The 26,541-nt window shown below is 38.2% G+C and overlaps 1 protein-coding gene across 2 annotated transcripts in view; it reads left to right on the forward strand.

The window, feature by feature from the left end:
* The window catches only part of CDH6 (cadherin 6), a 127,742-nt gene that overhangs the window by 68,260 nt on the left and 32,941 nt on the right, over positions 1 to 26,541 (forward strand). For both annotated transcript variants that reach the window (XM_060295688.1, XM_030843637.3), the window contains exon 2: positions 467 to 823. In XM_060295688.1, the coding sequence (XP_060151671.1) occupies positions 596 to 823 (228 nt within the window). In that variant the 5' untranslated portion in view covers positions 467 to 595. The remainder of the gene's footprint in view (positions 1 to 466; positions 824 to 26,541) is intronic.

The raw sequence follows: 26,541 nt of genomic DNA on the forward strand, positions 1-26,541 counted from the left end.
GCCTCCACAGCACAGGTGCTCGATACACTGTAGCGAAATTTCAACATTATCCACTTTCAACTGAATCAAAACTGTCTGTGATATTCTTTCATGAGGATAAATATGCAAATAGAATCAGAAACACAAACTCATTTCTTCTAACCAGATCTCAACCCACATACTCAGAGGTAAAAGAGTAGTGAAATAATCCACTCTGGCATGTTGACCTACAGCAATGCTATTACTTAAAATAGGGTTTTTAAGTGATAGAAAAGGAGAGAGAAAAACAGCAGCTTCCTACTCGGAACACACCTTCCATTTAGCATATCTGAAAGACTGTTTTCCTCATTTCAAAACTGATAGACAATTTATTTTTTGTTGTTTTGCTATTCAAATTTATGTCCTCTTTTTTTCCCAGAGCTTATTTGCTCTAACGCTGAATTTTCAGCACCTCTAAAAATGCTTAATATGTTATTATTCTTTCCAGATATCCTCTGAGAGCCAAGCCAAGAACATTAAGGAAGAGAGGAGGAATGAGGCTGGATACAGTGCAGTGAAAAAAGACACTTCAAGGAGAAGGGCACCCACTACTCAGAGACTGGACTGTGTCATCAAAATGAGAACTTACCGATACTTCTTGCTCCTCTTCTGGGTTGGCCAGCCCTACCCAACTTTCTCAACTCCATTATCTAAGAGGACTAGTGGTTTCCCCGCAAAGAAAAGGACCCTGGAGCTCTCTGGAAACAGCAAAAATGAGCTGAACCGTTCGAAAAGGAGCTGGATGTGGAATCAGTTCTTTCTGCTGGAGGAATACACAGGATCCGATTATCAGTATGTGGGCAAGGTAGGATTCCACTGGGCTTTTTGACATTCTGGTTTTAAAAGCTTGAAGAAGTTACTTCTCATAAATAGATGGGGAAGATGTGAAATATTCCCCCAGTACAGTAAGAATTGTTGCTTATCTGGTAAGACTTTTTTTTTTCACTTGAGTAGTTTCAGGAAGACTGTAGCGAGAAGCTGAGAAATGTTAGCACTGCAACAAAGAAAGAGAAATGCTTCCGTTGAAAACGAAACACCTACAACCAGCCGCATAGGATTATCATAAATCCTTGAATTTTTACTTTAGCTTGAAAAATGCGGTCCAGCTATTCTATAAAGTAGTATGTATTAAAAATAGGAATAGAGTGATTAAGCTGTAAGGAAAAGAAGTTTCCTTTTTCTCATTGTGAAAGGAAACATTCTGAGCTTTAGTCCTTTGGCCACGTTCAAATTAACTATTTTTTAACTCTGCTACCTACAGTGCCATCCATTCTCTGACCAAATGGAGCCCTTTGTCCTCAAAACCCACTACTGCCTTAGATTTAGTTGTTACTGCTGTTGCTGTTTTGTCTTATCTCCCATAATTGGCAAGAGCTAGGCATTTCAAAACTTATGATTTAATCGTGGCAAGGTTCACGAAAGAGAAAAAATGATTATGTAAAGGTGCTATTTCCAAATATCATCTGACCATTTTATTGACTCCAGAAAGTAAAATGAGGATGTATCGCTTATTACAGCCCTTCCAGATTACTGGAGCTGAGTCAGGGAAACAGCTTAGCTATACTGTCATCATGAGTTTTCACTGAAATTTTATCATCAGCTACATTCCCGTTGCAGAATATCTGCATCCCGCAAATAAGTGAAAAAAGACAGGGACACAGGTTTGTACTTCGTAGGTTCTCTGTTTCAGAACATGGTATTGATAAGAAAAATAATTGTCATACATCCTTTACGTAAACACACTGGGAACAAACATAATAGAGATGATAAAATGTCTTTATGATTACAGCTACAATTTTGGAACATCTATATTTGGATATCACTCAAAAAGCATAAATTTTACAGATTCCAGGGGCTGCATGTTCACACTTCAATCTGTTATCAAATATCCCTGAATAACCCCGTGCCAATGTTCTCTTTAAGCATTTACCACAATAAATGAAGGAAAGCCATCCATGGCTTGGGCTGAGGTAACCAGGCATCGTTCCAGTGAAGTGAATTATTAATGTGGAATAAAGGAGGAGAGGAAGTATTCAGTGAAGGGGTGAACATCAACACGGATCCCCAAGGGTCTAACCTTGTATTTGCTATGAAATTCACATACTGTGTACTGCTGAAGACAGCCCGCTTACTTGTACTTCACTCCATTTCCTCTGTGAAATTTGAATAGCACTACACTGGCAAGGCTAAAAAATTATTGTAAAAAATAACAATAATCTTATAATCTTTAAAGCACTTTCTACAATACAAATAACATTATTGTTATAGAAGATTAAGTTTTTTAAAGTGCTGTATTTAAATAATTGATCCCCCCTTTCTTTTCTTTTCCTTCTCAAATTGTGATGCCATTTTACATAAAAATACATGTATTTTTAAAGAAAGGCCAGGTAGGGCTTCCCTGGTGGCGCAGTGGTTGAGAGTCCACCTGCCGATGCAGGGGACATGGGTTCGTGCCCCAGTCTGGGAAGATCCCACGTGCCGCGGAGCGGCTGGGCCTGTGAGCCATGGCCACTGAGCCCGTGCGTCCGGAGCCTGTGCTCCACAACAGGAGAAGCCCGCGTACAGCAAAAAAAAAAAAAAAAAAAAAGGCCAGATATTTCAAAATACTAGAAGCAACAATGGATAAAACCTCAGAAGAATCAGTTTTATGATTATAATTGTGAGAAGTAATATTGCCACGGGGAAAAATTGCAAGCTGTGGAGTCAAGCAGATCTGAGGCTGCATCGCTGTGCTGCCAATTGCCAGTCGTCTGGCCCACAGCAGGCTATTAACCTTTCCAGACTTTACTTTCTTCATCTAGAAAATGCATGGAGCAATGCCTACCTACGGCATGGAGCTGCAGTGTAAAGTGAGACAAGAACTAGTGGCTGGCACGTAGTAGGTGCAGAAAGAAGTTATTGATGAAAACTCCATTGTATACACTCTATTAAATCTGTCTGTAATGCATGGAAGTGGGTTACTGACTTTTATATCATTGAAAAAGTAAAATGATATAATTAACGGATCTCTCAGTGGCTGGCAAATGTAGAGGACTGTGGGAAAACCCCTTCACAATCACAGCTTCAGTTTGATTCGTTGGATTTGGATATTTTATCGGCAGCAAGATAAGTTTCCCTTCCTCATCATTATCTGCCCCTGCCCCACCTCCTTTAAGTTATAACCCATAAAAAATATACACTAGAAAAAAAAAAGTCAAGGGCAATAATTGAAGTTATCGTAGGTGCCAGCATTGCTACATCAGATGTATGTAAGAGGTGTCCCTGAACTATTGATAAGGCATTTTCCTGAATCTGTCTTTGGACTATATGTTTTATCAACAGACAAAGGGATTAGACTACAATTTGTTTTTTACCACAGTTAAACGTAGACAAAAAATAAATATTTAAAAAGAAAAAAAAAGGTTCGTTTCTCATGTGGCAACAGGTTGGTCCACTTTTAAAAGATTTGGAGTAAACAGGTACCTGATGAGATTATCCGAATCCACAAGGTCAAGAAATTTGGGGGAAAAAAAAAAAATTAGACTATAGCAGAGGTTCCAAAACTTTCTTGGTTTGCAATGCCTGTAACATCTCGATAATTTTTTCACAATGCCCTTAGGCCAAAAGAAATAATTAGGCCCAAACAACTTAATACGTATTTATGTTCTAACAAATAAGTAACTAAAATAGCAATTAATAGAAAAAATAATATTTTTATTTCACTCTTAAATAACGTTACTTCCTAATGGAATGTGGGCAGGTATTGGACACTGCACAACTTCTCAGATTGGACACCGACCCCTGGTTTCCTTTTCCACATTGATTTTCACACGGTACTTGCTTTTTAACACGGGCACTGTGGGAAACCCATCTTAATAAGTATATGACATCATCGAAAGGAATGTAGCACCACCTGCTGTTGAAACTGTGATCTACTCTGAGCTAGTAATTCGCAAGATGTCTGATAGCTCATGTTGCTGTATTTCCCTCAAATTTTTAAAATATTTCCTGGTGCTGCAGTGAGTTCCCTGCTGCACACCAGGGTGCCTTGGTGCACACTCTGGGAACCATAGGAATGTGGTTAGATTGGTATATAAAGGTGTACAAAGGCTAATAGAACCTTAAATTGTGTCATTAGCCCTACTAAATAATAGCTACTTAGAGCCTAAAACTGAAAAGGTTGATCTGTACATGTAACAGATAGAAGCATTAACTAAGGAAAAGTAATATGGTTGAGCAAATACACTTAAAGTAGAAGAAAGAAGTTTTTACATTATAAGCAGCTGTTTATATGTGTGTTCCTTGGTTCCAGTTATTTGGAGGTAAGTCAGTAGGGATGACAGTGACTTCACAATGGGGGAAAATGTGAGAATGGGTGTGGGAGCAAGAGGCTACCTGGTGTAGAAGGAGAAAAAGAAAGTCACATAAGCATCCAAGAAGCAGCAGAAGATGGAGTCTGGAGGCTGGAGTGACAATGAAGTGAATATACAAGATCATGCTTTAAAATTGAAGCACAGGGACTTCCCTGGTGGCACAGTGGTTAAGAATCCGCCTGCCTATGCAGGGGACATGGGCTCGAGCCCTGGTCCAGGAAGATCCCACATGCCATGGAGAAGCTAAGCCCGTGCGCCACAACTACTGAGCCTGCGCTGTAGAGCCTGCAAGCCACAACTCCTGAGCCCAAGTGCCACAACTACTGAAGCCCGTGTGCCTAGAGCCCGTGCTCCGCAACAAAAGAAGCCACCGCAATGAGAAGCCCAAGCACTGCAACGAAGAGTAGCCCCCGCTCGCTGCAACTAGAGAAAGCCTGCGCACAGCAACGAAGACCCAAAAATAGATTAATAGCCAAAAATAATTAATTAATAATAATTTAAAAATTGAAGCACAAGCAAAGGTAGCAAGACCTTCCTTCTCATACTGTCTTAATGCTCCTCAGCATTGTTCTGTGTCCAGTAAGATTAACACAGAAACATGGACATGGCACAGCTGGGGAGGGATGCACTTGTAAATACAAGTGAGGAAGTCCAGTTACAGCTGAAATATTGACACCCAAACTCTGATTTATGAGACAATTCTCAACACCTCTACATACCTGAAAAGGTGGTGGCAGGTAGAGGTATCAGAATAGAAAGAAGTGGTCTTATATTGGGTAAAAGTTTTTGAGCATAAGATATAGACGTGGATACGGATACAGATAAGGAAGATGCTATTTTCTGAAACAGGCGTCCCAACCTCTGGGCCGCACGGCCTATTAGGAACCGGGCCACACAGCAGGAGGTGAGAGGCGGGCGGGGCGGTGGGGGGGGCGGGCGCGCGGGGAGCGAAGCTTCACCTGCCGCTCCCCATAGCTCGCCTTTCCGCCTGAACCATCTACCACCCCCTCCCCCGGCCCACCGCCGTGGAAAAATTGTCTTCCGAGAGACCGGTCCCTGGTGCCAAAAAGGCTGGGGACCCATGTTCTAAAATACATAACCATTTGGGGGAACTTTTATGCTGATTTAGCATAAGCAGCATCTGTGTCTGGGAGCTTGTTAGAACTTTAGACTCTTAGGCCCCACCTGAGATCTATTGAATCAGAATCTGCTTTTCAACAAAAGCAGAATTTTAGGTGAATTTTATGCATCTTAAAATTTGAGAAGTGCTGCTTTTAACAATATGTACGTTGGCCTGGGTCTCACTTCCCCAGAGATTCTGATTTAGTTGGTCTTTAATTAAGTATTTATGATCCGAATATGTGGCGAAACTTGAGAACCATTGCCCTAGGAGAATATTATTGGCAATAATTATAATTAGATGTGGCAAGCTCAGTGATAAAATGGGTATCCCCAAAGTATTGTTGAAATATAAAGGAGAGGGGCCACCTGGGCTCAGGGGTTCAACAGAGCTTCCTAGAGACAATGATGGTGTTGGGACCACATCTTAAGGGAAGAACAGGTGTTAGCCCATCTGGCAGAGGGAGAATTACCAGTACTTCCCAATTAACTGGTTGCAGAAGCCAAAGGAGAGAATGCAGGAGGTTCAAAAAGTCAGAGATTTCAAGATAGAACAATCAGGATAGTGAAAGTGTCACTGATGCTGGCACAGAAAACAGAAGGAGGTACATGTTTTCTTGTCAAGGGCTAAAGGAAAGAGTATTTGATTTTATGCAGAATCACTTAGATTATCTTTGGCTTTATGTAAGCTGAATAGAAAAATAAGAGGGAAGCATTGTAATTCCACATTTTCAGAAAACCCCATGCCCCTTCTTCCAGCTTTACATAATATAGCAATTCCTTGACAATAGCTGGTATATAGTCTAAGATTAAATTCAATAAGAGAAAAACATAGGTAGATATAGATTAGATTTTGAAGACATGGTTATTCATTAATATAAGAATGAATATATTTAAAATCTCAAAACTATGCACAATTTTAGGCAAAAGACTCACATATTATCATTAAACAGCCCACAGCAACACTTAATTTCCTTGTCTCCTCCATTTTATCCCTCACAATGTTCTTAATCCTCTCCTTCCACACAATGTATAGGTAAAACTAGTCTCCATTAGAGGCCATTGAAATGCTTCTATTTTTAGCAGCATATCAAGAGATCTGTTTTTGTGGAATTTGATAAACCATATATTTCATAGATATTTTCTGATGTTAGCTTTTTGGAAGTTGGTGATGGTTTCTTATTTTTTTTCAATCTGCAATTTTTTTTTATTCCTAATATGATTTATCTATGCCTGCCCTCTTGGTTTATTTATTAGTCTTGCTCAAAATCTTCCTATTTTGTCTTTTCTTTTTTTTTTTGAAATTTTGAATTTTATTTTGTTTATTTTTTTATACAGGAGGTTCTTATTAATCATCCATTTTATACATGTTAGTGTATACATGTCAATCCCAATCTCCCAATTCATCCCACCACCACCACCACCCCCAGCTGCTTAACCCCCTTGGTGTCCATACGTTTGTTCTCTACATCTGTGTCTCAACTTCTGCCCTGCAAACCGGTTCATCTCTACCATTTTTCTAGGTTCCACATATATCTGTTAATATACAATATATGTTTTTCTCTTTCTGACTTACTTCACTCCGTAAGTAGATCCATCCACATCTCTACAAATGACCCAATTTCATTCCTTTTTATAGCTGAGTAATATTCCACTGTATATACATTCCACATTTTCTTTATCCATTCATCTGTCGCTGGACATTTAGGTTGCTTCCATGACCTGGCTATTGTAACTAGTGCTGCAATGAACATTGGAGTGCATGAGTCTTTTTGAATTATGGTTTTCTCTGGGTATATGCCCAGTAGGGGGATTGTTGGGTCATATGGTAGTTCTATTTTTACTTTTTTAAGGAAACTCCATACTGTTCTCCATAGTGGCTGTATCAAGTTACGTTCCAACCAACAGTACAAGAGGGTTCCCTTTTCTCCGCACCCTCTCCAGCATTTGTTGTTTGTAGATTTTCTGATGATGCCCATTCTAACTGGTGTGAGGTGATACGGCATTGTAGTTTTGATTTGCATTTCTCTAATAATTAGTGATGTTGAGCAGCTTTTCATGTGCTTCTTGGCCATCTGTATGTCTTCTTTGGAGAAATGTCTATTTAGGTCTTCTGCCCATTTTTGGATTGGGTTGTTTGTTTTTTTAATATTGAGCTGCATGAGCTGTTTATATATTTTGGAGATTAATCCTTTGTCTGTTGATTCGTTTGCAAATATTTTCTCCCATTCTGAGAGTTGTCTTTTCATCTTGTTTATAGTTTCCTTTGCTTTGCAAAAGCTTTTAAGTTTCATTAGGTCCCATTAGTTTATTTTTGTTTTTATTCCCATTACTCTAGGAAGTGGATCAAAAAAGATCTTGCTGTCATTTATGTCAAAGAGTGTTCTTCCCATGTTTTCCTCTAAGAGTTTTATACTGTCCGGTTTTACATTTAGGTCTGTAAGCCATTTTGAGTTTATTTTTGTGTATGGTGTTAGGGAGTGTTCTAATTTCATTCTTTTACATGTAGCTGTCTGGTTTTCCCAGCACCACTTATTGAAGAGACTGTCTTTTCTCCATTGTATATCCTTGCCTCCTTTCTCACAGATTAGTTGACCATATGTGCGTGGGTTTATCTCTGGGCTTTCTATCTTGTTCCATTGATATATATTTCTGTTTTTGTGCCAGTACCATATTGTTTTGATTACCATAGCTTTGTAGTATAGTCTGAAGTCAAGGAGTCTGATTCCTCCAGCTCCATTTTTTTCCCTCAAGACTGCTTTGGCTATTCGGTGTCTTTTGTGTCTCCATACAAATTTTAAGATTTTTTTGTTCTAGTTCTGTAAAAAATGCCATTGGTAGTTTGATAAGGATTGCATTGAATTTGTAGATTGCTTTGAGTAGTATAGTCATTTTCACAATATTGATTCTTCCACTCCAAGAACATAGTATATCTCTCCATCTGTTGGTATCATCTTTAATTTCTTTCATCAGTGTCTTGTAGTTTTCTGCATACAGGTATTTTGTCTCCCTAGATAGGTTTATTCCTAGGTATTTTATTCTTTTTGTTGCAATGGTAAGGAGAGTTTCCTTAATTTCTCTTCCAGATTTTTCATCATTAGTGTATAGGAATGCAAGAGATTTCTATGCATTGATTTTGTATCCTGCAACTTTACCAAATTCACTGATTAGCTCTAGTAGTTTTCTGGTGGCATCTTTAGGATTCTCTATGTATAGTATCATGTCATCTGCAAACATTGACAGTTTTACTTCTTCTTTTCCAATTTGGATTCCTTTTATTTCTTTTTCTTCTCTGACTGCCGTGGCTAGGACTTCCAAAACTATGTTGAATAATAGTGGTAAGAGTGGACATCATTGTCTTGCTCCTGATCTTAGAGGAAATGGTTTCAGTTTTTCACCATTGAGAATGATGTTTGCTGTGGGTTTGTCATATATGGCCTTTATTATGTTGAGGTAGGTTCCCTCTATGCCCACTTTCTGGAGAGTTTTTATCATAAACGGGTGTTGAATTTTGTCAAAAGCTTTTTCTGCATCTATTGAGATGATCATACGGTTTTTATTCTCCAATTTGTTAATATGGTGTATCACATTGATTGATTTGCGTATGTTGAAGAATCCTTGCATTCCTGGGATATATCCCACTTGATCATAGTGTATGATCATTTTAATGTGTTGTTGGTTTTTGTTTGCTACTATTTTATTGAGGATTTTTGCATCTATATTCATCAGTGATATTGGGCTGTAATTTATTTTTTTGTAGTATCTTTGTCTGGTTTTGGTATCAGGGTGATGGTGGCCTCATAGAATGAGTTTGGGAGTGTTCCCTCCTCTGCAATTTTTTGGAAGAGTTTGAGAAGGATGGGTGTTAGTGCTTCTCTAAATATTTGATTGAATTCACCTGTGAAGCCATCTGGTCCTGGGTTTTTGTTTGTTGGAAGATTTTTAATCACAGTTTCAATTTCATTGTTCTGTTCATATTTTCTATTTCTTCCTGATTCAGTCTTGGAAGGTTACACCTTTATAAGAATTTGTCCATTTTTTCCAGGTTGTCCATTTTATTGGCATAGAGTGGCTTGTAGTAGTATAGTATGCTTTGTATTTCTGCAGTGTCTGTTGTAACTTCTTTTTCATTTCTAATTTTATTGATTTGAGTCCTCTCTCTCTTTTTCTAGATGAGTCTGCCTAACTGTTTATCAATTTTGTTGATAATTTTTTATTGATCTTTGCTATCGTTTTCTTTGTTTCTGTTTCATTTATTTCTGCTCTGATCTTTATGATTTCTTTCCTTCTGCTAACTTTGAATTTTGTTTGTTCTTCTTTTGTTTCTGCTGAGAAATCACCTGTTAACTTTATGGGAGTTCCCTTGTATGTTATTTGTCATTTTTTCCTTGCTGCTTTCAATAATTTTTCTTTGTCTTTAATTTTTGCCAATTTGATTACTATGTGTCTTGGCGTGTTTCTCCTTGGGTTTATCTTGTATGGGACTCTCTGCACTTCCTGGACTTGGGTGGCTATTTCCTTTCTCATGTTAGGGAAGTTTTTGACTGTAATCTCTTCAAATATTTTCTCTGGTCCTTTCTCTCTCCCTTCTTCTTCTGGGACCCCCTATAATGCGAATGTTGTGTTTAATGTTGTCCCAGAGGTCTCTTAGGCTGTCTTCATTTCTTTTCATTCTTTTCTCTTTATTCTGTTCCACAGCAGTGAATTCCACCATTCTGTCTTCAAGGTCACTCATCCGTTCTTCTGCCTCAGTTATTCTGCTATTGATTCCTTCTAGTGTAGTTTTCATTTCAGTTATTGTATTGTTCATCTGTTTGTTTGTTCTTTAATTCTTCTAGGTCTTTGTTAAACATTTCTTGCATCTTCTCGAGCTTTGCCTCCATTCTTTTCCCGAGGTCCTGGATCATCTTCACTATCATTATTCTGAATTCTTTTTCTGGAAGGTTGCCTGTCTCCACTTCATTTAGTTGTTTTTCTGGGGTTTTATCTTGTTCCTTCATCTGGTACATAGCCCTCTGCCTTTTCATCTTGTCTATCTTTCTGTGAATGTGGTTTTTGTTCCACAGGTTGCAGGATTATAGTTCTTCTTGCTTCTCCTGTCTTCTTGCTTTTGTAGTTCTTCTTGCTTCTGTTCTTCTTACTGCTGCTCTCTTCCCTCTGGTGGATGAGGCTAAGAGGCTTGTGCAAGTTTCCTGATGGGAGGGACTGGTGGTGTGTAGAGCTGGCTGTTGCTCTGGTGGGCAGAGCTCAATAAAACTTTAATCCGCTTGTCTGCTGATGGTTGGGGCTGGGTTCCCTTCCTGTTGGTTGTTTGGCCTGAGGCAACCCAACACTGGAGCCTACCCGGCTCTTTGGTGGGGCTAATGGTAGACTCTGGGAGGGCTCACCCCCAGGAGTACTTCCCAGAACTTCTGCTGCCAGTGCCCTTGTCTTCACGGTGAGACACAGTCACCTTCTGCCTCTGCAGGAGACCCTCCAACACTAACAGGTATGTCTGGTTCAGTCTCCTATGGGGTCACTGCTCCTTCCCCTGGGTCCTGATACGCACTCTACTTTTTGTGTGCCCTCCAAGAGTGGAGTTTCTGTTTCCACCAGTCCTGTTGAAGTCCTGCAATCAAATCCCACTAGCCTTCAAAGTCTGATTCTCTAGGAATTCCTCCTCCCGTTGCCAGACCGCCAGGTTGGGAAGCCTGATGTGGGGCTCGGAGCCTTCACTCCAGTGAATGGACTTCTGTGGTATAAGTGTTCTCCAGTTTGTGAGCCACCCACCCAGCAGTTATGGGATTTGATTTTTTTGTGATTGCGCCCCTCCTACCATCTCATTGTGGCTTCTCCTTTGTCTTTGGATGTGGGGTATCTTCTCTGGTGAGTTCCAGTGTCTTCCTGTCGATGACTGTTCAGCAGTTAGTTGTGATTCCGGTGTTCTTGCAAGAGGGAATGAGAGCACGTCCTTCTACTCCGCCATCTTGGTGATGGTTTTCTTGGGGGAGTTTTTCCAAAAATTGATATGCTGTGCTTTTTTAAATATCATGAAAATTTGGGTTCCCTTTAATGCTCTAATGTACAGGTCCTCCTAATATGCCTTTCTCTTGAGTCGTTAATGTCTACCCGATTCAATGAGCCACTAGTCATAGGATAATTAGACAGTAATGTTTTAACAGCCCATAAAAATAAAAGTTGTCAGCCATATATACCTTTAAAATTAGGAATGAACAATTATTTGTTCCTAATTACGTAATCCAAATTCAGTCAACATGAAGCCATATTTTATTCATCTGAAAGGCCATTTAAAAGATGCTGTCATTAAAAGATTGCTTTCTTATATTCCTTTTTTTTTTTTTTTTAAAGAGCATAGACTTAGGAGTAGAGACCTCCTAAGGTGATTCAGAGACTAATTAACCACTGCTGCTTAAACAGGAACATCAGATTAAAACATCTTCATAGCTAACACTTACTGAGTATTGTTTTGTTCCAAACACTCTGCTAAGTGCTTCAGATGTACTATTGCAATGTATCCTCACCAGTGAGTTTCCACTGTAATCCGTGTTTTACAGAGGAGTAAACTAAGGCTCAGATTGGGCCAGTACTTTAGCCCAAGATCTCTGACTGCTATAACCTGGCAGTCGACCTCTGTCTGACCTCACAAGTACTCAGTTATATCCCCTACCCTGTGCATCCACTACTTCACAGAGACATTTTGAGGCACAAATGAAGAAACAGTCCTAGAATATGCTTTGGCATTCAATGATTGCATTCAACTCAATACCACAAATACCTACTGAGGACCTGCTGTGTGAAACCCAAGCGTAGAGAGAAACAGAAAAAAATTTTAGAGACTACTTTTAAAGAGCTACACAGATGTGTTGCATTATTATTCCACACATTCTTTTTAATTTTTCTTGTTTTAATTTCAAGAACACATCAGTGTTATTCAAAATAGTTATAGGTCAGCATTTTAAAATTAGATATGCAATTAGTGGTGTTTCTGGTCATCATGATGAAAAAGTCACTTTTCTTTTTATTTCCCTTGATAACCTTCTCTAAACTTCTATTCTGATTCAGTCACCTGCAGTAATCTTTTCTCCCTGTGTCAGGGCAAATGCCTTGGGCACATCTCTCTTCTTCATCATTTAAATTTAATGCTCAGACATTTAACATTTTCATATTTCAACCGGTTAGTGTATTTAAGAGAACGTGCCTTCACTTGCTCCTTGAACGTACTTTTTAAAAATGTTTCCAGAAGTAACTTCCCAACTGTCAATAACTGGCAGTAATGCTGATTTTGTTTCCACTGTCGGCCAACTGATTCCACTTTCTTTACGACAAAAGCTTCAATTTGCTATTTTATGCGTAAGAAAATGTCCTGTGTAACAGCCGTTCTCTGAGTCTTAAACCTCCCTCTCTGCAGTCACTCACATGGAGAGCAGAAGAGTTAGAATGTCTGACCTTGGTCATAAACCCAAATGCACTGTTTGGCTACCTGGGTCACACAAGCAGAGTAAAGTATAGAAAGCCAAACAAGGACCCAATCCCAAATCCTCCAACTTCCATGTTATTATGCCTGTGGACTCCTATATCCTCTGCTTATAACTCAATTTGCTGAAAAAAATGGAGGGATCAAGTTGAACAGAAGAGAGTTAAAGGTTCAAATCCTTTCCGTTCCCACTGAGTTATTTTGCCTCCGTGCTCCACAAGCCAAACAGAGCTAGAGGCTGTCAGAAGGTTATAGAGGCTCTGCATGCTCGTTATAACAAACCCGCCAGAATCTAGCCTATGGACGTTGTTAAGTATTTCTTTACTCATCACCTTAATCTGTTTATGAAACCATGTAAATATTTGATTTGCACCAGAGTTCTTCATTTTTTGTCATGTATGGGTCCACCCTAGCAGAATGGGAATATAAATATACAGAATGCCAACATCCCAGTTTACATGTCTTTTAAAATCAAAATCCCTAATTATCATTTTGATTGACTCATTTCAAAAATCAGTTAAAAATCCCTGACATATTGGCAGTCAAAGGTCAAAATATTCTTAAACCACTGATTTTCTTCATTTCCATTGATGTGAATTCGTACATTATTTTAAATATGAGAAACTAAGAATATATTGTAACAAGAATTATAAATTTAACTTTTAGAGTGCCCTACCTCTAGTCAAAATTAAAAGCTGTCTTTCTAATATTCTACCCTTTTCTACCAAAAATAAATGGGTTTTGCCTGAGGAAACCAAAATTCAAAAAGAGTCATGTACCAAAATGTTCATTGCAGCTCTATTTACAATAGCCCAGAGATGGAAACAACCTAAGTGCCCATCACCAGATGAATGGATAAAGAAGATGTGGCACATATATACAATGGAATATTACTCAGCCATAAAAAGAAACGAAATTGAGCTATTTGTAATGAGGTGGATAGACCTAGAGTCTGTCATACAGAGTGAAGTAAGTCAGAAAGAAAAAGACAAATACCGTATGCTAACACATATATATGGAATTTAAGAAAAAAATGTCATGAAGAACCTAGGGGTAAAGCAGGAATAAAGACGCAGACCTCTTAGAGAACGGACTTGAGGTTATGGGGAGGGGGAAGGGTGAGCTGTGACAGGGCGAGAGAGAGTCATGGGCATATACACACTAACAAACGCAGTAAGGTAGATAGCTAGTGGGAAGCAGCCGCATGGCACAGGGATATTGGCTCGGTGCTTTGTGACAGCCTGGAGGGGTGGGATGGGGAGGGTGGGAGGGAGGGAGACGCAACAGGGAAGACATATGGGAACATATGTTTATGTATGACTGATTCACTTTGTTATAAAGCAGAAACTAACACACCATTGTAAAGCAATTATACCCCAATAAAGATGTTAAAAAAAAAATAAATAAATAAAATAAATAAATAAATGGGTTTTGGAAGGGGTCCTGCCTTTAACAACCTTCATCAAATTTAGAGATTATATTTAGATGTTAATGTATCATTGCAAACTCAAGGATTCAACTCTTTTTGTATAGATGTAGGCTGCTGTTAGCAAGCTCCACCTTCCTACAAGTTTTTACATTGCCAGTTATTAAGATGATAATGTAATATACATTGTCATCATATATTGATACATACATGACATATATCATATCCTCATGAGTGTGCTAAATATATCAATATTCTTTGAATACCTATCTTTCCATCTAGAATTGAAGAAGATATTGAAAGAAAGTACAGAATTCTCCATAAGAGAATTAGAGGGTTTTTTCTTATTGCCATTATTGATAAATAAGTAAAAATAACAACAGCTATTCTCAAAGGTCAATGTGAGGAATCAAATTTGAAATTATGCAGCCTGGAATAAGAAGAAAAGCAGCATGCCAAAATGTTTCACAGGAAAAATATTTATAGTTTCTTCCAGTTTTCTATTCACAGAGAACACATATGCACAAGAAAAGGGAGGCACTTTAAAAGATTAAAATGTATACACGTGTAAGATATATGGATAAATACTTTAGGTGAATTGGTGTGCTTCAGAAGACCTGAGGGCAGTAATGAAAGCATAACAAAAAGCCTGACGTATCCGTCTGGATGTGGGATTTAATGCTGACTAGAGGGAACAGAGATTGGAGTTAAGAAGGCAGCTGAAGAATTTATCTCAGCTCTTGCATTTTCAAATAGATTTGGAGAGAAAATGGCTTTCATTCATTCAACAATTATTCACCAGAGACTATAAAGTTAATAGCATGGGCAGCCTGCCTATGTTTGAGCCTCAGCTACACTGTGACTACCTGGGTAATCTTGGGCAAGTTATTTAACCTCTCTCTGCTCTCCATTTCTTCAGCTGTTAAATGAGGGGAGTAATAAAGTTGTTGAGGTGAGGATTAATTAAGTTAATACGAGAAAGAGCTTAGAATGGGGTCAGCATATGGTACTCACTAGGAAGGTACTAAGGGAACACCAGAATAAGGAGGGAAGGCATCCTACTATCAAGTGCATCTTCAGAAAACAGGAAAGGTGAAGAGAAGGATGAACCAAAAGTGCCCAGTTGATGATTCCACTAATGTTCAGTCTCATTCTCTGAAGTCAAGTATTATGGGCCAGAACATGGTGCCAGAGCAGCTGAGGCAGCTGCAAACACAACTCATCACCAGCAATTCAGAGGGCCAAGTATATATAACAGCACAAAGTTTTCTTTATTATCCCAACCAAACTAAAAATAAAACGAGCACTACACTTTATGTAATTTGATGATCCTGGTAACTTTTGTAGATCCTCCTATTAAAGCTATATATTATTTCATTTTAAAACATCATTACTTAACACCACAATTTGGAGTTTATGTTTTTGAATATTTAAACTACTGTGAAATGTTAAGAGTCTGGTTAGGTCTTGTTATTTTTTCAATAAAACTTCAATGCATCTAACAATCAAAAATGACTATCGCACTTAGGGTATAATGTTTTAAACTGGAATTATCATAGTTAAGTTGTTAAGTGGGATTTAATATCATGAGATCCTTATATTATTGCACCAAAGTTTATTATTGTGGGAAAATTACTTTTGATTTAATTGTTTAATTACATTTTTTAAGAGCTAAATAATTAATTCCTTGTTTAAGGTTAAACTTTGACCTTTAATATATTGAGTACTCTTTTATATTGGGTCCTAGGTCTGGTCTTTCAAATTAGTACTTTAGATATTGAATTTAAACCTTTGAATACTTGTATCTTTATAAACTCCGCAGGACCCTAGACTACACCTCACTCATATTTTTATCCTTAAAGATATCTAGCACAGATTTTGCACATTGGAAACAGTCAAATATTACTTCAATTAAGCTGCAGGGACCACAAAAGATAAAAAACTGCTGTGTTATCTAAAAGCTGCCTCCCAATTTATTGACGTGGATGATTTGATATGGATATCATCGATAGCGTTTTGTGTTGTTGACAACTGACAATCTAGTCTTTAAAGTTCAAGGATATATTAGATAGTAAACATATAAACCAAATCATCATGAAAGTCTTTCCACAGAAACTACCTCTGGAAATTTCACATCAAAATGACATAGGTATTTTATGATATAATAGCAGAAAACTCAAGCTTCCTTAGTGCAAACCAGAGAAATTAAAGATAACACAGTTAGTTGTATGTGCATAAACTAACAGGAAAGATAAAAGTGAAAATATATAGCAAATAATATAAAAGTTGGTTCCTTTAAGACTTTTACAAATGAAAAATCAGACATTATTTAGGATCTCAGTAAAAGAAAGTTTGAAACAAAATGAGAAAAAGCCGGAGTTCATTAATAGAAAACAAATTTTTTTCTTAAAATTCCTAAGCTACACTGTGCAGATAATTCAAGTGCTCAGTAAAAGAGAAATCATTTAAGACCTGAGAATGTTGATTGCAATGATTCACAAAAAATCAACTATACAGAAAAATGGGATAACACAGAGAGAGAAAAATTCTATATAACGACTAATTCTTTTTGTACCAACTATATATTCTTCTAATCAACATATTTTGAGTTCACACAAGAAATATAATCATTTCTGGAAAATAATCACATCTTAACTCTTTCTACTGTTTATATTATGAGTACAGTTCAGAAGCGAACATGAAAGAGGAGATGCAAAGAAAGTTCTGCTTTAAAACAGTTATGCAAAACTTTAGCATGCTTTATTGTTTTCTTTTCATAAATCGTGAAGCATAAGAATCTGGCTCATTTACTTAATCTACATCCTAGGTTTTCTTTTTTGTTTTTCCAATGAAGATAAATACCCTCCAGGAAGCAAACTTTCCCTTTAGAAATCAAGTAAAGCATTTTTTATATTTGCATCTTCTCTAAGTTTGAGATTACTGCCAAATAAAAGTGTTTAAAAATTTTTAAAAAGAAATCAATAAGGTAGAGTGGAGTATAAGAAATTACTTTATTATCCATTTGTATCTTGAGTGTTCTAGCTACCCTCCGAACTGTGTGTATTCCGTAAAAAGAACAAAAGGGGGGAATCATTTACCTTGTATGAAAGCTATGATCTTGGTGATTACCAATCTACCTGCCTCTTAAAGGGAAATATTGTTTTAAAATCAAACCAAGAAAATGAAGTGACTTGGGCAGACTTCAGTGGCAGTACTTTATTCAGTTTTATCTCCTTTTCAACAGTCTAGACATCACTTACTTGAGTTTTAAAATGATAATGAGACAGTCAGAATCTTTACTGCAATTCAAACCATCAAATAACTTCAAAGAAGGGGAGGGTGCTGGGTGGGAGGGACAGAACAGAAAACACAACACAAGGGAAATCATCCCCTGGTAGGTGAAGAAGCTTTTTAGATTGTTTTTTAGCAGAGTTTTATTGCAGAAAATTTGTAATGAGATAGGAGCAGTGATAATATTTTTCCACATTTTATCAAGTACTACAGTTTATAAAGTGTTTTCATGTGTACAAGCATTCCTTGAGTATATGAGTGGGTTACAGAATTCAGTTTAATCATCATTTACTGGACATGTACAGGATGCTTGAGAGTTATGAATTTGAATGAGAAATAGTTTCTCCCTAAAGCAAACTACTTGTTTTATAAAGATATGGCTTTAACTTTTTAGATTCTAAGTAAGAATCTACATAAGAATATTATATCCAATATTTTTCTTTTTTTTTTCCAATATGTTTTTTACCTTTGGCGAAAAACACATTTGGGGAAAAGTCCATTAACTAGTGAGGAGCATAATTTTTTTTAAATTTCTGCTGCTTGAATCATCATGTCTCAGATGTCTGCATTTATCTATTAATATTTTCTTCCAAAGTGTATTTTTACAGAGAGAAAGAGAGAGGAGGCAAGGGGAGTGTGTGTGTGTGTGTGTGTGTGTGTGTGTGTGTGTGTGTCCTTAGATTTGGTAAGTGCTGAAGAGATTACATTATAAGGCAAAAAGTAGGATTGTAATTGGTGAGGTACAATGCCTTACTAAATCAATTTTTGACTGGATATCTGGCTCTCAGCTTGATTTACCACTGGCTTTTTTAAAATGAAAATGTTAGACTAAGCAGGAGGTCAGACTAATGTCTCAGTCTGCCAAAGACCTTGGTCTTCCAGAGCCAAGCAAAAGGCAGTAAACAACTCCTTTTTGGGGAAATAACTTCATGCAGTGAATAAACCAAAATGCATTTGTTTAATTGATAAATCCCAAATGAACAATAACATCTATTATCATTTGTACCATTTGTGCCAATAGAATTTACAAATAATTTAGCCTGGGGTCTAATATAATAATATAATGAATCCAGAAACGTTTATAATCATGGTAGGGAGTGCTTTTTGGTAGTATTCTCTGATGTGAGTCAGAGAGTGACTCTGATGGAGTCAGGCAGATCTTGGTAACCTCCCTGGCTCTGCTCTTAACTTTGGATAAGTTACTTAACCTCCCTAACCTCAGTTTCTCTGAAAAAAGTGGAGAAACTAAAGCTTACTTCCTGGAGTCATTATGAGTATTATTGATTAACAAACAAAGCATTCCTGCAGTACCTAACACATAGTAAATGTTCACCAAGTGTTAGTTTTCTTCTTTCTTCACTGAAATTCTTGAAGGACCACATGCAGTTCCAGCTCACCTTGAATTCCAAAGGTAAAGAACTACCTTAGTGGGACTTCCCTGGCGGTCCAGTGGTTAGGACTCGGCACTTTCACTGCCATGGCCCCGGGTTTGATCCCTGGTCAGGGAACTAAGATCCTCCCCCCTCAAAAAAGAACAACAAAAAAACTACCTTAGTTTCCTATTGCTGCTGTAATGAATTACCACAAACTTAGTGGCTTAAAATAGTACAAGGTTATTATCTTATAGCTTTGGAGGTCGAAAGTCTGAAATGGGTTTCGCTAGGTTAAAATCAAGGTGCCGCAAGATGTCTTTCTGGAGGCTGTAGGGGAGGAGCCGTTTCCTTGTCTTTTCCAGCTTCTAGAGGCTGACTACATTCCCTGGTTCATGGTCCCTTCCACCAAAGACAACAGCATAGCATCTTCAAATCTCTATCTCAGTCTCTCTCTCTGACCTCTGCTCCATCATCACATTTCCTTTTTTGGCTCCAGCTCTCCCCTACTTCTTTCCCTTATAAGGACCCTGGTGATTACATTGGGCTCATGTGGTTAATCCAGGCCGGTCTCACTACTTCAAAATCTTTATCTTAATCACACTTGTAAAGTCTTTTTTGCCATGTAAGGTAACATAGTCATTGGTTCTGGGAATTAGGACATGAACATCTTTGGGAGAGCCATTATTCTGCTTACCACAACTATTATAGCACTAAAGTTTTGTTCATTTAATAGTTACTCTGGTACTTTTGACATTAAATTCAAGGTATTGAGTGTAAAGGATAAATGTCAAGGGAATTAATACATTTCTTCTGAGTTTAGATTTAAAATTCTTTTGCTTTTAGCAGTTTTGTCAAAAATTCTCCTTCATATAACACAAGGTCTGTTTCAGTGCTTATTAAATCTAACAAAGGTAAAAGACTGAATTGAGTGGGGTCATGTGGAATCTCTGCAGATGCAGAGCACTTTACGGTATTATATGAACGTATTTTTAAAGTTACAAGGTACGCAATGAGGAAAAAAAGATTGAAGGATAGATTAGATAGATAGATGATAGATGATAGATGATATTGATAGATGATAGATAGATAGATGATATTAATAGATAGATAGATATAGGATTCAATCAGTGGTTCTCAAAGGAGGCTATTTTGCCCCCCAGGGGACATTTGGCAACGTCTGGAGACATTTTTGGTGGTCATAACTTGAAAGGTACTACAGGTATCTAGTGGGTAGGGGCCGGGGATGCTGCTAAACATCTTGTAATACACAGAATAGAGTTACCCAGCCCAAAATGTTCATAGAGCAGAGGTCCAAAAATCCTGAATTAGATAGATCTGTGTAACTCAGCACTTAAAATATTGTTTGGTACAGGATAGACCTTTAATGAATGTCATAGAACTGAATGTGAATATCCAGAGAAAATATTTATGTTGCAGTTAACAGACTAGACTGTGGTGTCAGACTGCCTGGACTCCAATCCTTCTCCCGTTGGTTGTATGATGCTGAGAAGTTACTAAACTCTTACCTTGCCTCAGTTTCCTCATCAGTTGAGGTGATAGGAAGAGGGTCATAATGAGTAACAAATTATATAATCTGTGTAACAGCAGCACATTTCCTGGCCCATAGGATGGGCTTCATAAATGTCTGCTATTATTATTTTCCCAAATTCCAGACAGACCCATTGCCAAATGATTGATCATATAAGAGAAAGCTTTAAAGATAAAATATTTACACTGCTCTAAAAATCAATCAAATTATTTATATTACATAGAAGGATATAATGTTTTCTAGTCATGATAAGAGGCAACACAGTATAATCAAAAAAGAAAATGGGAGATGGAGGCAGCCTGAACCTAGGTTTTGTCAGAGGAAAAGAGATTGTCCTGATTCTTCTAGAGCCCATTTAACATATCAAGAGATGAGCCTGGCCAATTCGAATAAAACTTACGAATCCCATTTATAAATGTAGTTACCAAAAGTTATTGGTGCCAGGCTCTGGGCTATTGGTCATTCTTACCCCCCAGTTATCTTCTCAGTTTTTATGGTGGGAATTTTCTCTTCCTCCCACCAAAACTTAAGTGGTGGGGTATTCCTGAAACTGAGGGAAGCATTTCACATTCCTGGCTATTAAACACAAAAACACACAGCCCTGTGTGTATCTATAGTCATTTCTACTTCTCTGAGACATTGTATCTGAAGTCTGGAAAAGGGGGCAGTGGGAAGCAGTGGCAAGTTTGTGGATAAAGGTGAAAACAAAGTGGGTTTTTGCCCGTTTCCCTTTGAGGCAATCATGTGGTGGAGGAGAAGCTCCTTTAAGCTCCTGGGCTTCTCCAGGGCAAGAAAAGGGTGGATGATCTCTTTGCTGGTACCTACCAAGGACAAAGCAACCCTGTGGCTAAGTCCACATTTGCCAAGGGCAATGGAGGAGTGATACTCAGACATTAGGGGGTATGTGATACCAAGGAGGCAGGTAGGGTGGGACTAGTCACCTTGGACCCTGGAGAGCTGAGATCGTGATTCCACTTGCCAAAACCATAGATGCCCCTGAGGAAAGTAAAGGATGAGAGCTATTGTCTAGAGACCAGTGGATCAGAGGCAGTACAGGACTGCCCTTAGCTCCAAAAGCCCCGAATTTTCCTCTGATTTGTGCCATGTGGGTCTCTCCTCTTCATACACCCAGATGTCATCTTGGAATGAATCAGGGGCAAAGAGAGAAAGCAAAACCCAGAAAGACTGGGATTTATTTAAAATAGTTATCTAAAGAGACTGTATTATTGAATCAGGCAGATTTTATTGGACTGCACTAAATTACTGAATATTGACTGAATATTCAACCTAATATCGAGTTCCTAATACTCAATGGGATTAGAGCTTGAGGGATAAAAAAAAGAAAGAAATAATAAGGAAGCTGCATCTTCCCGTGCACATCTGAATGCAGTGTGAGAAAATATGTGACCCTGCACCTCAAGGGAAGGACGCTTCTATTTTAGCTGACTTTATTGCTTTTATTATTCCAGGCACATACTCAAGGCCTTCTCTGATTTTCTCCCACACAGAGCCTTGAAACCATGCCACGTGCTCATACTGGTTGCCAAGCCATTTTTCTCCCCTCAGTGATCCAACCTTCTCCAAGAAGTCTTCCTAAACCATCAAAGAGCTAACATGTCCCCTGACTCCACCTTGTCCAACTCACAGGTTCCCTCTGTATTGTTCTCTAGCGTTTCCTTTACCTTGTTATTCCTAACTAATACTTAATAAGAATACCGAAGTGTCTAATTTCTGCTTTTACTTGCTTTCTTTTATGTACGGGTAAGTATTTCCTAGGCTAATTTGCAAAGGTATAGAAGGCAGGTATTAGATGTTTTTTATTCATTGCCTTATGCAGCTCTTCAGGCCAATAAGGGTTTTTAAATGGCCTTGGTTGACAGTTAAACTATATTTTAATAGAACAATGTTTCTGTGAAATGGAGAATTTTCCATCAGCTTCATTCTTGAAACTTCTTCACCCTTAACAGATGACTTCTGTCCCAGCACTTATAATGGGTCAAGGTACTTATAACATCTGCTCTTTTGAACAAATCCAATACAGGTTGGCTTTATTATTGAGGTTTAATTGGTTATTAAAGAAAATTTTTTATATCTGAGGTGATAACTTGAATTGCTCTCTGACTGCTCAGACTAGACAATGTGCTTAGTGTTTGGTAGTAATTGCTAAATTATCTGGCAGCTTCAGGAACATATATTCTCGATACATAGAATTATCCTAAAATCAAGTGAGAAAGGGGGTGGAGGACACTAAGATTTATTGATTACCTTCTATGTTCCAGAAACCTTCATTGATTATTGATATTTTATCCAATTTTATCTTTATAACATTCATTCATTCTTCCTTTGCAATCATTAATTATTGAAGATCTATAATGTGCTGATATGTTGGGTGCTGAGAATACGGAAGTGAACCAGACAGGCTTGATGCTTTTTTTAATCATGAAATTTGCCATCTAGCTGTTTGCTGACTGAAACATGAAAACAGCTGTGAAATTCTCAAAAAAAAAAAAAATTGAGAATGTACTGATGGCTAACTGGGGAAGAAATTGGGAGTGTAGAACAGGAGGCTATAACTTAGACTAGCAGCTCAGGGAGAACTTCCCTGAGGAAATCAAGATTACAAAGACCTGATGTATGAATTGGATTAACCAGGTGAAGGTGTTTAAAAGGACTTTACACCAAGGGGACCACATGCAAGGAGGCCTAGATATGAAAGAGTCTGATGTATCTTCAACCAACTGCAATACGTACAGTACCCTAGAACAAAGAGTGTCAAGGAGAGAATGATGGCTGATGAAGCTAAGGAGAGGGGCAGAGACTGTGGAGACTGGAGGCCATGCTGAGTGGGGCTAGGGGCCTTATCCCAAGAGTAAAGAGAAAACACTGAAGGATTCAGTTAGAAAAGAGTGGTATCTTGCAAGTTGTTGATGGTGTTGTTTAAGTTCAGCTAGTCACAGAAAGGAAAATAGATGGAAAGGAAGCAAGACTGAGTGTGTGTTCAGAGAGCCTCATTGCAATAGGTCAAAGAGAAATGGTGGTGAATTGGACCAGGGTGGCACCAGTGGGAATGGAGACAAGTAGGCGGTGAGTTGAGATATAGGTAAGAGGTAGAATTGGCAGGAGTTAGGGGCCTAATGAATTTGGAGATGGAGGCAGAAGGAAGGTTCTAGGGTGACTCTCTGGTGGTCCTTACAGAGATGGGACATACAAGAGGAAGAATGGTTTGGGAGAGAAGGTAATGACGTCAACTGGGAAGTACTGAGTGTGAGTTGTCCAAGAGACTTGCCTGGGAATCACTGTATCCTTGACTCTGTTTCTCACGAAAATGTCTGTCCTGAGGTTTTATAGAGATTTGGACATTAATGGCACAGAGATAATAGTTTAATCCATGAAAATAGATAATCTCATTTGGAGAGAGTATGTGAAATGAGGAAAGACAAGGACCTAAGACATAGGCCTAAGGAATAGCTACATTTAATGGACAAGTAGAAGAGGAATATCTGGCAAAATTAGTTATTTTGAGTTTTGTCTTAAAGATGACCTATGAAAACTATGATAACTTAATTAATTTAGTTGATTAATAGGAAAGTCAGAATTCAGACCCAAATGTTTCCACCTTCAAAGTCCACCTTCTGAATACTTCCTGTCTGTGATGTAAGAATCATTTATTGATGCATATCTCTGAGCTAGGCCTTCTGTTAAGCATTTTACATACATTGTTTTATTAATTTTCAGAACAACCTACCTGTAAACTAAGTATGGTATTATTCTTATGTAGATGAGGGAGATAAGACTTGGAGAAATTAAGTAAGTTCCCCAAGGTTACCCGACTACTACATACCCATTTCTTTCCCTTGCCCAAGACCATGCATGCATTATGATTGTACTAGTTAAGGCAGTGATTCTCAAACTTGAGCTCTCATCACAGTCACCTGGAGGGCTTCTTAAAACACAGATTGTTGGGCCACACCCTTTGAGTTTCTGATTCTGGAGGTAGATGGGGCCTGAGAATTTGCATGTCTAGTTCCAACAACCTGCCACAAAAATATGCTGCCCTCAGCATTTTAACTTGTAAAAAACATAAATTAAATATAAACTAGATATAAATTAGTTAATTCATAATAATCATTAACATCCAAATACAGCATATTAAAATATGTAATATAAAATTTTATTAAAAGATATTTTTAGGGCTTCCCTGGTGGCGCAGTGGTTGAGAGTCCACCTGCCGATGCAGAGGACGCGGGTTCGTGCCCGGGTCCGGGAAGATCCTGCATGCCGCGGAGCAGCTGGGCCCGTGGGCCATGGCCGCTGAGCCTGCGTGTCCGGAGCATGTGCTCCGCAACGGGAGAGGCCACAACAGTGAGAGGCCCACATACCGCAAAAGAAAAAAAAAAAAAAAAGATATTTTTATTTACCTACCCCTATGATCTCTGAAACAGAATCTACTCCTAATCCCTGCCATGTACTTCAAGAAATTTCTTCCTGACATAAACTCTACCTAACAAGCTCTTCACAATTTTTACATTAAGCATATTTATTAGCATTATGTATACATGCATTATGTAGAGAGATGTATGTATAGACACACTCATATATACATATACATATTGAATTCAGTTAAGCTTCCATTTGTCCTAAGTTGATTGTAAACCTATTTTCCCAATTTAAAATAATATTCAATCTATTTAGCACAAAGGTGTTCTCTCTGCTGTAACTCCAGTTTCTACACTTCAATCCCAATCAGACAACATCTTTTCACCACAGCTGTTCTCTGATTCTTATAACATTTCAGATTAGCAATCATTACATTTCTTAAAGGGCCACATTACACTCTATGAGCATATTAGTCATAACCCATTTTTTTAATTTCAGCAAAAAAAATCACATAATTCCTTCCCTAAGCCCCTTTCAGGCTGTTGTAGGTACTTCCAGATGTGCCATGTAGGTAAACTTCTGTTTAAACGCTGCTTTCTTGTCTCAACGATGTATATGCTTAGAAGATTCAGTTTGGTTACTGACTTAAGACAAGTGACTCAGTGACACATAGGGAATGGGGGGAATGGGGCAGCATTAACTAGCTCCATAAACCACTAAAAATCTGTACAGTTAGTGTTATACCTTTGAATTAGAGACAAAATCAAGTCGGGAGGTGACATACGTAGCAGATAAAAAGATACTGGCACCGCTTTAGCGATGCCTGCGATGGGGCCGTATCTACAACCCCAGATCCTTGTATTTATTCGTCAAGATGCTACACTTAAAAAAATAATGATAAGTCAACAGAAAAACAAGCAAAGACCAAGAGCTTCTTCTGCAACAAAATGCTCCAGGTACAGTAGTAAAAAGTCCTGCGAGCCCCAGGTGAAATGTGACTTTCTGAGGGAAGTGGATAATTTTTACTTGATGGTGAATCGTTAGAAGTGAGCCAGATGATTAAACTTAATGGAACAGCCACATTAAACTGAAATTAGTAAAAACATGCCTCGGGCAGCATACAACCTTTTATTTGTTGTTGTTTAACTTCTGCCTTTTACAGTGGCCATGATGAATGACATCACAGAAGAAAAAAATCCAATTAAACTCTAAGAGCTCAATAAACCCCTAATGTCTGCTTGTCACCACCGCTTTCACTTGCACTGATGTCTTCTTACGTTTCCTCTTTTCCCCAAGAAGAGAAAAAAGAACTGGCCTCGGGGGGTTCAGTGGAAGGGAAGTAGAGGGGGAAAGAGCACACAAAGGCTTCTGGAGGTTTCTATTCTGTGCGCTCCATCAGATGCAAACACTGCACTGGGAGGGGGATGAGGTTAAATTGTTTTATTATTATACAATGCCTGAGTGAAGAGATGCACTTTCCCACTAGTTTTCAAATACTGATAAATCAGAATTGGGATCTGCAGAGCAATCCCTGTTCACGCTCTTAGGTGGCATCTCCACTG

Source organism: Globicephala melas, chromosome 3, assembly GCF_963455315.2.
Source record: "Globicephala melas chromosome 3, mGloMel1.2, whole genome shotgun sequence".
In the NCBI taxonomy this organism is placed as follows: Eukaryota; Metazoa; Chordata; class Mammalia; order Artiodactyla; family Delphinidae; genus Globicephala; species Globicephala melas.